This window comes from Lissotriton vulgaris, chromosome 1_2 (assembly GCF_964263255.1).
Source record: "Lissotriton vulgaris chromosome 1_2, aLisVul1.2, whole genome shotgun sequence".
Lineage (NCBI taxonomy): Eukaryota > Metazoa > Chordata > Amphibia > Caudata > Salamandridae > Lissotriton > Lissotriton vulgaris.
Genome location: NC_141686.1, coordinates 265079239 through 265095150, shown reverse-complemented (window position 1 = coordinate 265095150; position 15912 = coordinate 265079239). Strand labels below are relative to the sequence as shown.

Genomic DNA, 15912 nt, shown 5'->3' with positions numbered 1-15912 from the left:
ATCAGTCGCTCACATCTTCTTTGAATGTCCAGCGTATACATTGCCGAGGCGGAGATGGCTTAAACCCTTATGTAGACAATTAAGTAGCCGGCAGCATAGAGAGGCGCTCCGTATCCTAAAATCCGACACACACACCTTGGTTGTTTGCGGTGTGTCCAAATTTTTAAAATGGTTATGGTTAATCCGTTTGAATAGGCTTTCCCTGGCTATTTAATGCTTGTATTATCTGTTTTTTATGTCTTTTTATCTGTATAAATAGAATGTGATTTGCTTTTATTGTTTTTAATATGTTGTATTTCTGCTTTTATGATATTTTATATATTGAAATAAAGCCATTCATTCATTCATTCATCCAGAATGATAACATAAGGGGCCACTGGTGCTCATCCGGGAATGATTAGGTAAGGGGCCACTGGTGCTCATCCGGGGATGATAACATAAGGGGCCACTGGTGCTCATCCGGGAATGATTAGGTAAGGGGGCCACTGTGCTCATCCAGGATGATAACATAAGGGGCCACTGGTACTCATCGGGGATGATTACGTAATGGGCCACTGGTGCTCATCCAGGATGGTAACATAAGGGGCCACTGGTGCTCATCCGGGGATGATTACTTAAGGGGCCACTGGTGCTCATCCAGGGATGATTACGTAAGGGGGCCACTGTGCTCATCCAGGATGATAACATAAGGGGCCACTGGTGCTCATCGGGGAGGATTACGTAATGGGCCACTGGTGCTCATCCAGGAAGGTAACATAAGGGGCTACTGGTGCTCATCCAGGATGATAACATAAGGGGCCACTGGTGCTCATCCTGGATGATTACATAAGGGGCCACTGGTGCTCATCGGGGATGATTACGTAATGGGCCACTGGTGCTCATCCAGGATGGTAACATAAGGGGCCACTGGTGCTCATCCGGGGATGATTACTTAAGGGGCCACTGGTGCTCATCCAGGATGGTAACATAAGGGGCCACTGGTGCTCATTCTGGATGATTACATAAGGGGCCACTGATGCTCATCCGGGGATGATTACGTAAGGGGCCACTGGTGCTCATCCAGGATGATAATATAAGGGGCCATTGGTGCTCATCCAGGATGTTAACTTAAGGGACCACTGGTGCTCATCCAGGATGTTAACATAAGGGGCCACTGGTGCTCATCCAGGATGTTAACATAAGGGGCCACTGGTGCTCATCTGGGGATGATTACGTAAGGGGCCACTGGTGCTCATCCGGGATTAATTACATAAGGGGCCATTGGTGCTCATCCAGGATGATAACATAAGGGGCCACTGGTGCTCATCCGGGGATGATTACGTAAGGGGCCACTGGTGCTCATCCAGGGATGATTACGTAAGGGGCCACTGGTGCTCATCCGGGATTAATTACATAAGGTGCCATTGGTGCTCATCCAGGATGATAACATAAGGGGCCACTGGTACTCCTCCGGGGATGATAGCATGGGGTCACTCTTCGTTACATAGGGATGATGGCGTGAGAAAGATGCTTTGAACCCTGGGTCTCATAGTTTGGTATTGTGTACTGTGATGTCTGCTGTATGGCTTTCAGGTTTCTTGACCTTATGTTTCCTCTCTTAACTCTCATATTTAGGGTGGATATCTCAGATACTTTGATGTACATTTACGAGATGCTTGGAGCGGAGCTGCTGAGCAACCTGTATGAAAAGTTGGGACGCCTCCTTACCACCAGTGAGCAGCCCGCGTCGTGGCAGGTAGGATTCTGGGACGGGTGCAATACATAAGGGCATAGGGAACACACCAGCGAGCAGACCAGTCAAGGCAGTTTCGATTCTCTGACAGCTGCCCCGCATCAAGGGACAGAGCACACACCAGGGAGCATTACATGTTCTGGTAGGCACTACACTGTGACAGCTGCACTGCGTTACAAAATAGGGCAAGTACCATTGGCAGTCTATATTGTGGCAGGTGCAGCACTTGCACACATGCACTACACCGTCAAACAGACCATACTGTGGCAGGCACGCCCCCCCACCACCACCAGACTCTGTGACTGATTCACTGTGTAAGGGCACAGGGCAGACACCAGTGAGCAGACCACGTCATGGTAGGCATGACTCTGTGAAAGCTGCACTATGTAAGGGGACAGGGCAGACACCAGTGAGCAGAACACGTCGGGGTAGGCATGACTCTGTGACAGCTGCACTATGTAAGGGGACAGGGCAGACACCAGCGAGCAGCCCACGTCATGGTAGGCATGACTCTGTGACACTTGCACTATGTAAGGGGACAGGGCAGACACCAGCGAGCAGCCCACGTCATGGTAGGCATGACTCTGTGACAATTGCACTATGTAAGGGGACAGGGCAGATACTCGTGAGCAGACACGTCTTGGTAGGCATGACTCTGTGACAGCTGCACTATGCATGGATATGTTCCTCTCCAGGCAGGGTGATTGCTGGTTTGCGGTTCTGCATATACCCTTTGGTTCTGCACCATTGCCGTAATGCCCGTGTAGAGTGCAGTGCAGCCTGGGTCTGTCTGTGCATGGATCTTCTCCTCTCCAGGTTTGGTGATTGGTTGTTTGTGGTTCTGCATATGCCCTTTCGTTCTGCACCATTGCCGTTATGCCTGTGTATAGTGCAGTGCAGGCTGGGTCTGCCTATGCATGGATCTCCTCCTCCCCAGGCTGGATGATTGGGTGGTTTGTGGTTCTGTATATGCCCATTCATTCCATACTATTGCTAGTGTGCCCCTGTAGGGTGCAGTGCAGCTGGAGAGAGGATGCAGACTAGAAGTTTACCCATGCGTGGTTCCCCTCCTCTCCAGACAGTGCGGCTGGTGGTGCCTGTGCATTGCTGGTGTGCCCCTGTACAGTACTGTGCAGCCTGGGTCTTCTCCTGCATGGCTCCCTCCTCTCCAGACAGTGCGATTGGTGGTTTGTGGTGCCTTGCATTGTTGGTGTGCCCCTGTACAGTACAGTGCAGCTTGAGAGTTTACGCAGGGTTGAAGACGATCCATGCGTGGCTCTCCTCCTGGCATGCCTGGTAGTGGTGCCTGATGCTTTGCATATGTCCCTTCCTTCAGTACCTGAGGGTGTGCAGTTGTCCTGCTGCAGTTGATGCAGTCCCCAAAGGCACTCCTGCTTACCTATCCTCCGTGTCACCCTGTATCCCCTGCCTCCGGTGCAGGTGCTGACAACCCTGTGCTCAGGCCCCAGCAGCGCTCTTACATGGTGACCTTATCAACATGCGACGGAGCGTCGGTCTCAGTGATGAGATTTTAATGATGGCTCTCAGAGGCTGTGACAGCAGGTCATCCATCAGCGGTGACTGCCTGCTTTCTCGATCTTAAGTCTGAGCACACACTGAGACTGGCACTCTTGCCAGTGAAGGCAACACCTCTCGTGTCCCTGCTCACCCTGGCGGTATCTCTGTGGGACTGGAACTCCTGCCACTGAAGAGTACACATCCATGTCCCAGCACACGCTGATGGTATCTCTGTGGGACTGGAACTCCTGCCACTGGAAAGTACACATCCATGTCCCAGCACACACTGGTGGTATCTCTGTGGGACTGGAACTCCTGCCACTGAAGAGTACACATCCATGTCCCAGCACCCACTGGCTGTTATGGCCAGGGAGTACCAGAAATCCCCCCCCCCCCACTTGTGTTAACCAACATTATTAAATTCACATGCAAGGGATCTCTTTTGGAGGCGGGGGTTGTACAGCCCCCGGCCATATTTATTAAAACATAAAATCAAATCAAAATTGAAATAAACAATATTTACAAAATTAGGTAGAAAACATTTAATAACATTTGATTACAATTTATATATACAGATATCAGATGGCTAAACTTAACATAAATCTAGTACAAGGTATTTCCTAACCGAATCCAACATATGAACTATAATCATACATTTATTACTTTTTTGTGTATCCTATTTGGGCCTACGGCAAGGTCACTAGCTGGTGTCAGATCCTTATCAATTAACCACGCCCTCCAGTCGAAGTGCGCATGCGCAGAGGGCCTCTTTACCATGAGGTTACTACCCTCCCCGCCCTGCCTGGTTACCCCCGGACGCTCCACTAACTCCATTAATGGGGGCCCTTGCAACTCTGTGCCATTTACTGATGTCATTGTGCACGTGCGGGGTGGCCAACCAGCCTAAAGAAAGCGTGACTTCCCCCTCCCCTGCACCCATCCAGCAAACCCGCTGTACTGCCCCTGGATTTCTAGGAGAGACCACTTGCCCCTCCCCTTGGGCGACCCCATTCAAGAATGGCGCCGCCCTCTAAGGACCTTAAATTTACTGCTCACCAACCATGACCTTACCGTCACAGGCCAGCGTAGTTGCCCGACTATCTAAACCCCAAAATTGAAATATAAGGAAAAAGATGGTACAGACATCAGTACAAGTCAGAAATGTCACAATCACAACATGTGTAGTCGTACCTAGCGCTTATAACAGTTGGAGAACCACCTCCCAATTTTCTTCACACTGTTGCTGTGAAAACCTCTGGCTGTTGTCTCTGTGGCAGCCCCTATTCTGAATGAATGTGTTCCAAAGCACTTTGGATCCAAGCCTGACTTGTCTATTGCCATGTCAATACCCTTTTAAATTGGAACTGGTGAGTGGGGTACCATCAGCATGTATTAATAGTGCTCCCCCAGTGCACCATTCCTTTGTCGTAGGAATGCTTCTAGCTGAGTCACGGGCAGCAAGGATTATCCTGTGCGCAGTGAAGTACTATCCCTTCGCCACGGGCTTCTTGGTCTGTTTTTGATTTTCTAATGGATATTAGTAAGGTGTCGCCCTGTACCCTTGCATTCTCCAACTGCAGTCCTCCTTGTACGTCCTGCTTATTGCGCTCCATCAGCTCCCCTATCCTCAAGGCTCCATAAAAAGCCAGCGAAAAGGGTGCTCTGAACAGCAACGCTTCCCCTGCTGAGCTGCAAATGCCACCAAGGGCTTCTAGTAGTGACGCCAGCAGCTGTATTCCGATTGGGCGTCTTGTGTCTGGAGCTGCCCCCTGGAGGCGCCGCCACCCTTTCAGTGCCTGTCTAACAATTAAACTATTAGTTGGATCCTTGGTGTCCTTGATTTGTGCGAAGAAAGAGATTGCCGCTCCTTGTCGCCTGGCTGTTGCCGCAGAGCGCCCCTCCCTATTCAAAGCGTCTAAATACCGGAGGAATGCCCCTGTCTCATGCCAGTTGTGCACCCAATCCTGCCCCAAAAAAGCACAGTAAGACCAAAACGCCCCTTCATAACCTTTCCTTGTCTTGGGAGCTAGGCTAGCTGCCACGAGGTTCTGTAGCTGGGGCCACCAATCTGCTAGAGTACTTCCTGGAAGGGTGTTGGTGTTGCCTCCACAGAGTGAAGGTGCTCCCTGAAAACCTGCATCTTGAAGCGAGAGAGTGAGTCAGCAGCATTATTCAACAACCCGGGACATGTTTAGCCTTAAACTGTATGTTCAGTTTCATACATAGCAATACTATTTCTTTCAGCAGGCGGAGGATCATTTTACACCGAGCTGCCTGTTGATTGATGCATTCTACCACCGTCATGTTATCTGACCAGAATATCACAGATTGATTATGCAAATGGTGAGGCCAATTAGTCCGTGCCACCCAGATAGGAAATAATTCCAGGAAACCAATGTTAGCTGTTACACCATTCTCCACCCACCAAACCTGCCAGTGGTGTGCCACCCACTCATTCCCGAGTATGGCACCAAATCCCGAACTGCCCGCAGGGTCGGTCCATAAACCCAACTCTGCAGAAGTAGTGGGAGGACCGGGCCACACTACCTTACAGTTGAAACCCTCCAGGAATGTCATCCAAATACGCATGTCCTGGCGAACCTCAAACGACAGTCTTGTGTGAAGGTGTTTTTCTTGAAGGCCTGTCATAGCCTGTGAGGTGGAGCGGGAGCAACGGCGTAGCTAGTGGCGGGGCAGTTGGGGCGGTCTGCCCCAGGCGGCACTATTTTGAGGGCGGCGGCGGGCAGTCGTGCGGCACTGGCCTGTTGCAGTGGCCTTTATAATTTATTTGGGGATACTCACTGACCCTACTCTCAGTCAGTGTACCCAAATAAATTATAAAGTCCATGTGAAGCGCTGCGTAGCAGCGCCGCACTTGACTTCCTTCCTGCTTCCTGCTCGATTTGCCTCAGAATGAAGTTGAGGGAGGCTCCAGGAACAATGAGCGGGGCTCACATGCACACATTTTTTTCGAAATTACAGCACAGGATGACGCCCCACAGCTCATTAGCATTGTAATAGCAACAATTATGTTCTCATTGAAAGCCGTCACATTACCAGACAGGAACGATGAATAATATTTCAGTAAGTCTTTGGTATTACCCTCCTTAGTTTTGTCACATAAAAGTTGTGAGTAGTCAGCCAGAGATTAATTTGAGCGGGTGGTTGTAAGTGGGGGCCACCACACTTATTCTTGGGGGGCAACAGTTATTTGTCCTCATCAGACATTTCCTGAGAGGGAGAAACAAACTCGGGAAATGAGGGAAAGAAAAATGGGCAAAACACTCGCCAAGGGAGAAAGCCGGAACCTGAAAGAGTTAAATAAGAGAGCAGGGAGTGTTCAGCAGTAGATAAAAGAGTCATGAGGGGGATTCAGGACTACACAGCCTTGGTGTTCACACTGACTCTATACTGATTCATACTCTAGATTCACAGTGAGGTGCTGGATTCTGCAAGTTCATTATACCGTGACTTTATGACTGTACTGAGTTTATTTTTTTCGATCCTGGGCACACTCTTTCCTTTCTTTGCCAAATCCTTTCATAGTTTATACTTTTGGATTTTTCCAAGTGACAGGGCCTTTCTGTCCCTTGTAGTAAGTAAGTAAACAAACTTTTGCAGCGTGAATCTTTCTGGATTCACTATGCTGTGCATATTCCGCGGTCTTGTGGTTGGGTCCGGATTCGTAGTCTTTTCTTCTTTTTTTTTTTTTTTTGTAGCCCAGGTAGGCGTCGGCGTCACCCCTCCTCAGGTGCATTTGCGGTGACGTCGGCATGCTTCCTGCGGAAGCTCCCACTCTTGGGCGCCATCTTCAGATTCTTTTTTCCGCGGTCGGGTCTGGATCGTTCCCGTTTGGGCTCCAGACATTTTTGGAGAAAGTACAAGGAAAAGACTGAAATTGGAGAAGGAATTCACCAGAAGACTACGGAAGACTTCGCCGATCACTGACCAGCGAAGATGAAGGAGAAATCATCGAGAACTTCGACGATCGTCGACGTCCACGCGGCCAGGGAGGCCCTGAACACTCGATGATGGACAACACGCCGTTCAAGTTCTGCCGTAACTGCCACCACAAGTACGCGCAGAGGACCAACACCCGGTTTGCAACCTTTGCCTACCGGTAGACCACGGAAGCGAGGACCGCAACGCCTGCTCTGCCTTCGCCCCGAAGACCCTTCGTGTGAGAGCGAGCCAGAGGGTAGCGCACGCCACCCTGCAAGGGAAAGCCCCGACGCCATCGCTGTACGAGCTGGGGATGTCTTCAGAGGAAGAGGACAACGCTGCCGCCGAAGACGACAGCTACACGGTCGTAGAGACCGATTACAAGAAGACTTCTGATAAGGTAGGAGACTCTTCGTTCCCCAAGAACACGAGAGACTCTGAGTCTCGAAAAAACGAGGGCAAGGCCCCGAAAGCGCCGACGCAGAAACACCTGGCGTCCGCGACTACTCACAGGCCCAGCGGATCCTCTGAGACGGAGTCCCCGGCGCCGAGAGCTGTTGAACAGCAGAAGTCGTCGAAAATCGCCCCCGAAAGGGACCGGTTGACGCAGAGGGAGAAAGACCCTAAGGCCCCGACGCTGTTTAAGGACCCGAAACCCAGTTAGACGTCCAAGTCTCCGGCACCGAAAATCTCGGCGCCGAGCCAAGCGCCGAAGAGAGCGGCCGAACCACCCCCACGGATCACGCGGCCGAGATGGAGAAGAAAAGAAGGCGCCTCGAAGCCGAAATGGAAAACATCTTGCAGCGGAAGAAAGATTTCGACGCCAAGATGAAAACCTTAACGATTCCCCACAAGACCAAGCCACCCATGGTGGAGCTGGTCGAGGAGGAAGACGAAAACGTCGAGGAACATGACCCGGGCGTCGAAATGGTCGACGACCAGGAAGATGACGAGAACCCCTACGAGAGTTACAACTATGGGGAAGAAGAGGACAGCAGGATGGACGCAGTCGGCCACCTCTGACCCTCAGGAGGAGGATTACCTGGATGTCGACACCTAAAGCCCGGAGGAGGCGGTCGACACATATCCCTCGAGGCCATCGCCGCCGGACGACATCTGGGCCTACAACTCGGTGATAAGGTCTGCGGCAGCAGCTTTTAGACTCCAGCTCGACGAAGAGAAGCAGAAAGCAGACTTTCTTCTCGAGACATTACTCCCCACGCAAACAAGGAGCCAGTATCTGCCAATGCTCGAAAGCGTCTTGGCTCAGGGGATGGAAGCGTTCAGGGAGCCCGCAACATGCAAGGCAGTCGCTCCCAGAACGGAGAAGTACAAGCATTCCTCAAAGGACCCAGCCTACATTCAGGGCACGGTCTCAGCGGACTCCATCATCACGGCCACAGCAAGGAAGAGGGCTAACGTGCCCACTTCTTCTGGACCACCACCTGATAAGGAGAGCAAAAGGATGGACCTAGTGTGCAGAAGTCCCAGCCTGCTAATTGGGTTTAGAAAAATAAAATGAAATACATTTTTACTCGTCGTCAATGCACTTTATAATTGCACCCAATAAATTATTTATTAGTTATATATGTTACAATTAATTCACTTTGTACCATTAGTTTGGGCTTGTATGGTCCATTGCTGCATTTCACATGTACACGCATCTTGCTCTTCGCGTAATCTTGCTCTGCTCTTCTACTAACCTTATACAGCATTCTTTTCGATCGTTGTGTCCAATTGTACGGTCTATGCATTGAAATTGTTATTTTTTTTGTTCAGCACATGGATTGCATTTCAAATATTTTCTATGTATACTATTTCAGAAGAAGCGTATGTCTATTAATCATCTTTAAAACCGAGAGCTCGGGGGCGTGGCCAAGGCGGCTGACATGGCGGACGCAGCTTAGGAGCTCCGTCCCGCCGATTAATCCTCTGGACATTTATCCTGCCTCCCCATACCTGTGCTTGTCCCGCGGCAGTGAGGAGCAGCGAAGGGTGTCTGGCAGGTGCGGTGCGACTTTTGGCCACTCCGGTGACACGGATCGGGTGCAATTGGCCCCGGAGGCGGAGCGGCCTACACTGAAGATTGGCGCCGGGACCTCGATTTTGGAGGCACCCGAGGAGCATGCTGGCGGACGGTGGGCGGCAGAGCAGGGCCGCAGAGCGGCCTGGCCCGAACGGGGGCGCAGATACTGGTTGGCGGCCACTGGCAGTGTGTATCATCGGCCCCGACGCTGCACCGGGGGGCCCAGACGGCTGTTGAGTAGTCGCGGCCGGCGAGGCATCGACCAACTGACCGGGGGTGGCAGCGAGGACCCCGAGTCCCTCTCTCGCTGCTTTGTTATAGAGCGGGCGCACAGGGCGCTTGATCCGAAGCCACCAGTTGGAGAGCGCCCAAGGCCTGTAATAGCCAAATTGCTTAATTATCATGATCGGGACACTATCCTGAGACAAGCCCGTTTGAAGGAACCCCTCATGTGCGATAATCACCGGATTCTGATATTGCCGGATTACACCAAGCTGGTGCAACGACAATCCTTCACAGAGGCCAAGGCTCGCCTAAGGGGCCTCAAAATCCAATATGCCCTACTTTATCCAGCCCGTCTGTGAGTGGTTTATCAATCACGTACCCTGTTCTTCAATTCTCCAGAAGAAGTATTCGCATGGACTGATGAGACAGTTCGAGTTCTGCCGCACACTCCACCGGCTCGAGATTCTGATTCGTCCTCCTCAACGGCGCTGCAGCAGACCCACCGACGCTCTCGTAGTAGGAGCAACTGGCGGTCCCGCTCCACATAAGGTCCCCCGCCAAGAAGGGCGCTGCGGAGGAGACTGCTCCTCCAGACACTCAGAAGGCAGATCCGTGACAGGGAGATGGGACATGAGTTACCTAATTGAGTTGTGTTGCGGGGTGGGTTCCGCAGGCGGCTATGAGTGGCCCAGGCGGAGATGATGAACAATTGCTGGAAGCACCGCTATCCTGTGTTACAGACTTAGACTAGCAGTTATTGGATGTGAGATGGGAAAGGGTGGGGGGGTGCGGACTGCAAGGCGGACACGTGCCCCAGAGTAGCAGCAGTCCGGTCTTCCACAGACGTTAATTGCCCCCTGGTGGGGCTAGTTGGGGGTTGAGGGTGTGGTTGATGGGGATCCATTGGAGTGGGTGGCCGCCGACCTCCCGTTGGGGGTTGGGGCGCTCCTACACCGCGACAGATACTTCAATGTTGTTGAGGTATAGGGGAGGGGGATGCCAGTACTTGGGGAGTCGGGTTGGGGTTTGGTTCTGGGCTTGAGGATGGGGGGACGCGTAAGATTGGGGACAATAGGGGCAGCTCGTTCAAGCACGATGGTCAGCCAGGTTCGATTCATGTCATATGGGCAGTTACACTCCCTTGCGCCCAGGCGACTGCAGCTTTTCCCGGTTGATGGCTGCTAGAGGTCCCGCTTCGGAGCTCCCCAGGGCGGTGCTGCGAATAATGAGTTGGAATGTAGGGGGTATGCTGGATAAAATCAAAAGGGGCGCTGTGCTGCGACAGGGGAAAAAGGAAAAAGGCTGTTGCAAGAGACTCATCTCCTTGGTACCAAGACCCTTAGTCTACAGCGCTATGGATATCAGCAGGTGTTCCATGCTGGTTTTGTCCGGGGATCTTGGGGAGTGGCGGTAATGATTCACCGTAGGGTGTCTTATGTCCATTCTACACAGTGGGTGGATGCCCAGGGCAGATATGTGTTTGTTAAAGGAACGATTGTTGGTGAGCCGGTAGTCTTTGGTAGTGTGTAAGCTCCCCCCCTGTTGCAATGGTCTCTGGTGGAAAACCTGTTCACTGTCTGGGCTGAGATTCCAGATGTGATTGGGGGTGATTGGAATGATGTTATGGATTGCAATGTGGATTGCTACAGGCCGGGTGGTGGGCAGCCGGTAACTGCCCCTACGAGATTGAATGACATGGTGAGGGGTATGGGATGGACGGATGCATGGCGCTATCAGCACACACATAGTCGGGAATACACTTATGTCTCAGCGGCTCATCAATCTTTCTCAAGGTTAGACTACCTGTTCGTTCCCTGCGCCAAGATTGGGAGAGTTGAATCAACGGTTATATTACCACGTGGGCTTTCTGACCACTCCCCCATTGCGATCGATATCCTTCTAAATAGAAGGTGGCAGCCGTTTCGATGGTGCCTTTCTACCTGGCACCTACAACAGGACGATTGCCAGTCTCACATGCGAGAGGCCATAGCCCGTTACTGGGATGATAATGAGAGGTCGGGGATAGATGGTGTGACCCTTTGGGAGGCCATGAAACCCACACTCCGAGGAGTGGACATAGGCTGGTGCTCGAAGGCCCGTAGGGCGCGAGGGGAGGATCTGGAGAAGGCGACAGATCATGTCCGCACCCTGGAGAGACAATGCACGGAGACCGGGGTGGAGGAGGACATAAGACTGCTGCTGCAGGCTCAGAGAGAGGCTGCTTCCCTACACCTTGAAGAGGCACGCCAGGTGTGGCTTTCAACGCAGAGTAGAATTTACCAGAGGGGGGGATAAGTCTGGCTCAATGTTGTATAGGCTCTGCCAGGGCCCGTTCCAAATGCAGACGCTGCCGGCGCTGCGGGATGAGACCGGGAATTCTTTATCCGATCCAAGGGTCATTGCTGACGGCTTCGCTATTACGCGGCACAATATGCCCCTAGGGAGCCTCTCCCGGCAGAGGCTGTCGATACATTTCTGGCAGATCTCCCAGCACGGGGGATCTCTGATGAGCGTAGTCGTCTTGAGATTCCACTGTCCGCAGAAGAATTGGGACAGGCCCTTGGAGAGTTAAAAGCTGGGAAGGCCCCAGGACCCAACGGGTTCCCGTGCGAGTTTTTTTGGAGATATCATCTCCAATTAGGAACACATTTCAAGAAGGCATTGGATGCTGCTAGAAAGTCAGGTCACCTACCGAACGATTGGAGGCATGCTGAGATCGTGGTTTTCTGCAAGCCAGGGAGACCTCCAGATCGCCATGAATCGTATCGCCCTATCTCACTTCTGAATACTGAGGCGAAGATACTGGCGAAGGCACTCGCTAACCCTCTCCTCCCGTTGATCACCACCCTGGTTCACCCGGACCAGGCCGGCTTTATGCCGCACAGGGCCACCAGACACAATATTAGGCGGGACCACGTGGCCTTGGAAATGATGCGAGCTACCGGCTCCCAGGCAGCGCTTCTGTTGGCTGATATTGATAGAGCCTTTGACTCGCTGAGCTGGGTTTACCTACAAGCGCTCCTGCCTCGCCTAAATCTCGGACCCCATTTTCTCTCGTATATACGGCTGCTATATACTGACTTGACTGCATTGGTGCGAGTGGCCGGCGCGATCTCGGACACCTTCCCTATTGGACGGGGTACCCGACAGGGGTGCCCTCTCTCGCCGTACTTGTTCGCCCTCGCGCTGGAACCACTTGCGGCGTGGGTGCTCATAGACGCGCAGATGAGGGGATTTGAATGGGAGGTTGGGCCGTCCGATAGGATTGCGCTTTATGCAGACGACTTACTGTTTTTTCTTACAGACCTCAATAGGTCGGCCCGAGAGTCCCCGAAATCATGAGGGTGTTTGGAGAGGTTTCGGGGCTTCATCTTAATGTGCAGAAATCCACCTTATGGACCCTGGGAAATGGTGTGGCACTTGGCAATTGGGCGTCTGCTCTACAGGGGGCGACAGGAAGCATTAAGTATCTTGGGGTGTTTCTAACGGACATACCTGGAGTCTCGTGGGAGCGTAACATCGTTCCGGTCTGGGACAGGGTCCGGTCGATTATGAAAACATGGTCTCGTATGCCCATGAACCTGTATGGCAGCTTGGCCATTTTTAAGATGGTGGCCCTTTCTCGTCTGCTCTATCAACTACAGAACCACCCCTATCCTGTCTCGCCGCAGTGGTTTCGCCAGGTTAACTCGGCGGGGAAGAGAAAGAGGCTCCCAGTGGTTACGCAAGTTGTCTTCCAGGTCTGGCATCGGGCGCTTAGCCGTATGGGATGGTGGAACAGGCTGACTGCGAAGTCCCTGCTGTGGCGGAACGTCCGCCTACCGGCTCTGGCAACCTTGCAGGGTTTTCGCGGCTGGGACGCGATAGGGATCTCGGCACTGGAACATGTCATGAAGGGCACAACTCTTAAATCATTTCAGGAGCTGAGGGACGAATATGATATGCCCCATACCCAATTTTTCAAATATTTGCAGTTTCGGTATACCATTTCCCCTGCCTTGGAGGGGCTGGACTCCCTACCGGAGTTCAGTCCACTAGAAGCTAAACTATTTATGGGGGAACTGGTGAAAAAGAAAATATCCCGCATTTATCAATCACTGGTTGCTCATTGCTCCCCCTCTCTGGACGGCCTGCGGTCTACTTGGGAGAGAGACGTCGGAGAAATTGATGAGGAGGGGTGGACGGAGGCTCTCGCGGCTCCGAGGGAGGCGGCCATTGCTGTAAGATTGCGCTTTATCCAATTTAAATACCTGCATAGGGCTTACTACACGAGAGAGAGACTGTGGCGGGCCGGGTTGATTGCCTCCCCCGACTGTTTGAGGTATGGCAGAGAGGTGGGCACCTTCCTTCACACGGTGTGGTCCTGTGGGGCATTAGAGAGATATTGGAGGCGTGTATGGGACTGCTTGGATGAGGTACTGGGCTGGCAGTTCCCACGTACATCCGAGTTGGGCCTTCTACATGTCTTTGAGCAAGTGGGTGGTAACATCTACAAACGACACTTACTACTTCTGGGCCTTACGGTGGCCAAGAGCCAAGAGGGACGTGGCCCGTGCCTGGAAAGACTCTAGGGCTCTCCCGATAGAGGTATGGAAGCGGGGTTTGGATTATTATATGGGACTGGAACGTCCAGTGTTTGAGGCCCGTGGCTGCCCCAGAAAGCACTACAAAATATGGAAGAGGTGGGCGGAATACAGGGGGTTGTGGCTGGACCCGCCGATACAGCAGGATGTAACTGGTGACCAATTGTTCTGAGGACCGGGGCGAGGGTAAGAGTGTATTACCAATATTGTACAGATTGATTTGCTTAGACCTGGGAGGACATCGTGAACAGGGCTAGGGTGGGACCCGGGCGGGAGGAAGGGGGGGGGTGTAGTTTAACAGGGCTGGGGGGGGTAAGGGTAGTTCAATACCAATGTTTTATCCTGATTACTGTATTGATTGCTATTCTTTGCTTTTGATCATATGCTCACAGCTCCTCCGGTTCTGAAAAAAAAAACATAGAGCTCTTGCAGTTCAAATCTTCTCTTCTGTTATTTGTTGAACTCACAGAAAACCTCACCCTTTAAAAAAAAAAAGAGTGAAGTAATGCCAGCTCTTACTCTGCTAGTGTCTCATAAAATTGAAGATGTGCTTGCGGTCTTTTAAACTAGCAGCGCCTAGTGCACAGTCATTATTATCTTAAGCTGCCTGCTCTGTTACTAGATGTAGTTTTGCAGTCACTTACAGCCTGTGTCTGTTAATTCACTTGTTTTCACGAGACACGCCACTCCACTCCACTCCACATACAGCCGCACTATAATCGTGCTAGGGCGCTCGGGGTTTCTGAGCCGCACTATGTCACTTACGTCAATAGAGTCTAGTGTAGCTCTGACAGCATGTGGGTGTTTATAGTGTGATCTGTGCCATGGGCATATAGAGGTTCCCCAACTGGGGGAGGGGTGGCCTCGGAACTTCAGGGTTAATGAGTTTTATTACAGTTGGAGTCAAGTTAGCTTTTGGAAAAAAAAAAATTCTACTTATTTATGTTGCATTTTTTTATTCAACCCCAGCGTGTTTCCCTCGTCTTCCTTACTTAATGTTACTCTTGTGAAGGTGTCACTCATTGTCATTGTCACTCATAATTTCACTGAAATTATGACAGGTCTCACATAGCAGTCTGAAACCTTGGCAGCTATGGTGCTATCTTTATGTGTAGAGGGAGTGATTTGCAGGCTCTGGCCTTGGCCTTGGACACATGGACACATGGACAAACCGGCACAGTAACAGGCGCAGTGTTTTAAATGGGCCTGCACTTCAAAATACTTTTCTCCTCAGTAATGGAACTTATGTTTTGCAGTTTTGAAGCAGTACAGAGGTGTTAAAATTACTACAATGTTCCTGGTATAATGAGCAGTTTTCGGGCAACACACAGTGTTAAGTAAACTCTGTTGATTAATGTATCTGCTGGAGAGAGATGGGAGTTTCATCTAGTGGCAGGTTTCATTTGTGTGAGGTAGCGCATGTGGTTAATATCATAGCTGCCAAGAATTGGCATTGCTAATGTGACATTTCCGTTGATGCAGTGACTTATGAAAAACATTCCACAGCGAAATGTGACACTTCAACAACATTTTATACTTAAGATAATGAGTTGCATATTCATTGTGCTTTAAGTCATAGGCTGTGACATCGTAGCACTTTAAATAAAGAAACCGTTAACCACCACTCCCTACCCACCACCACCAGGAATCTATTCATTTACTGTCTGGCTACACTCCTCTGTAGTGACTGAACTAATCAATAAAATATCATAATGCAAACAAATGCATTTCCTACTGATTACTTTAACTTGGATTTATCTTTAAATATACAGTGTGCCTTTATTTTATATGCTGTTACCTGAAGGTGAAGACAATCGAAACTTGGGACAGAATAAACATAGTTTGTCCTTCCAGCTTTGTTTTTAACTTACTGCCCCTCCCAACCC

At 51.1% G+C, this 15912-nt stretch overlaps 1 protein-coding gene across 2 annotated transcripts in view; it reads left to right on the top strand.

The window, feature by feature from the left end:
* Window positions 1–15912, top strand: part of IPO13 (importin 13) — a 627153-nt gene that overhangs the window by 402773 nt on the left and 208468 nt on the right. For both annotated transcript variants that reach the window (XR_015307559.1, XM_086953190.1), the window contains exon 6: window positions 1615–1735. Coding sequence is in view for 1 of the 2 variants with exons in the window: in XM_086953190.1 (XP_086809316.1) it covers window positions 1615–1735 (121 nt within the window). In the remaining variant the exon portion in view is untranslated. The remainder of the gene's footprint in view (window positions 1–1614; window positions 1736–15912) is intronic.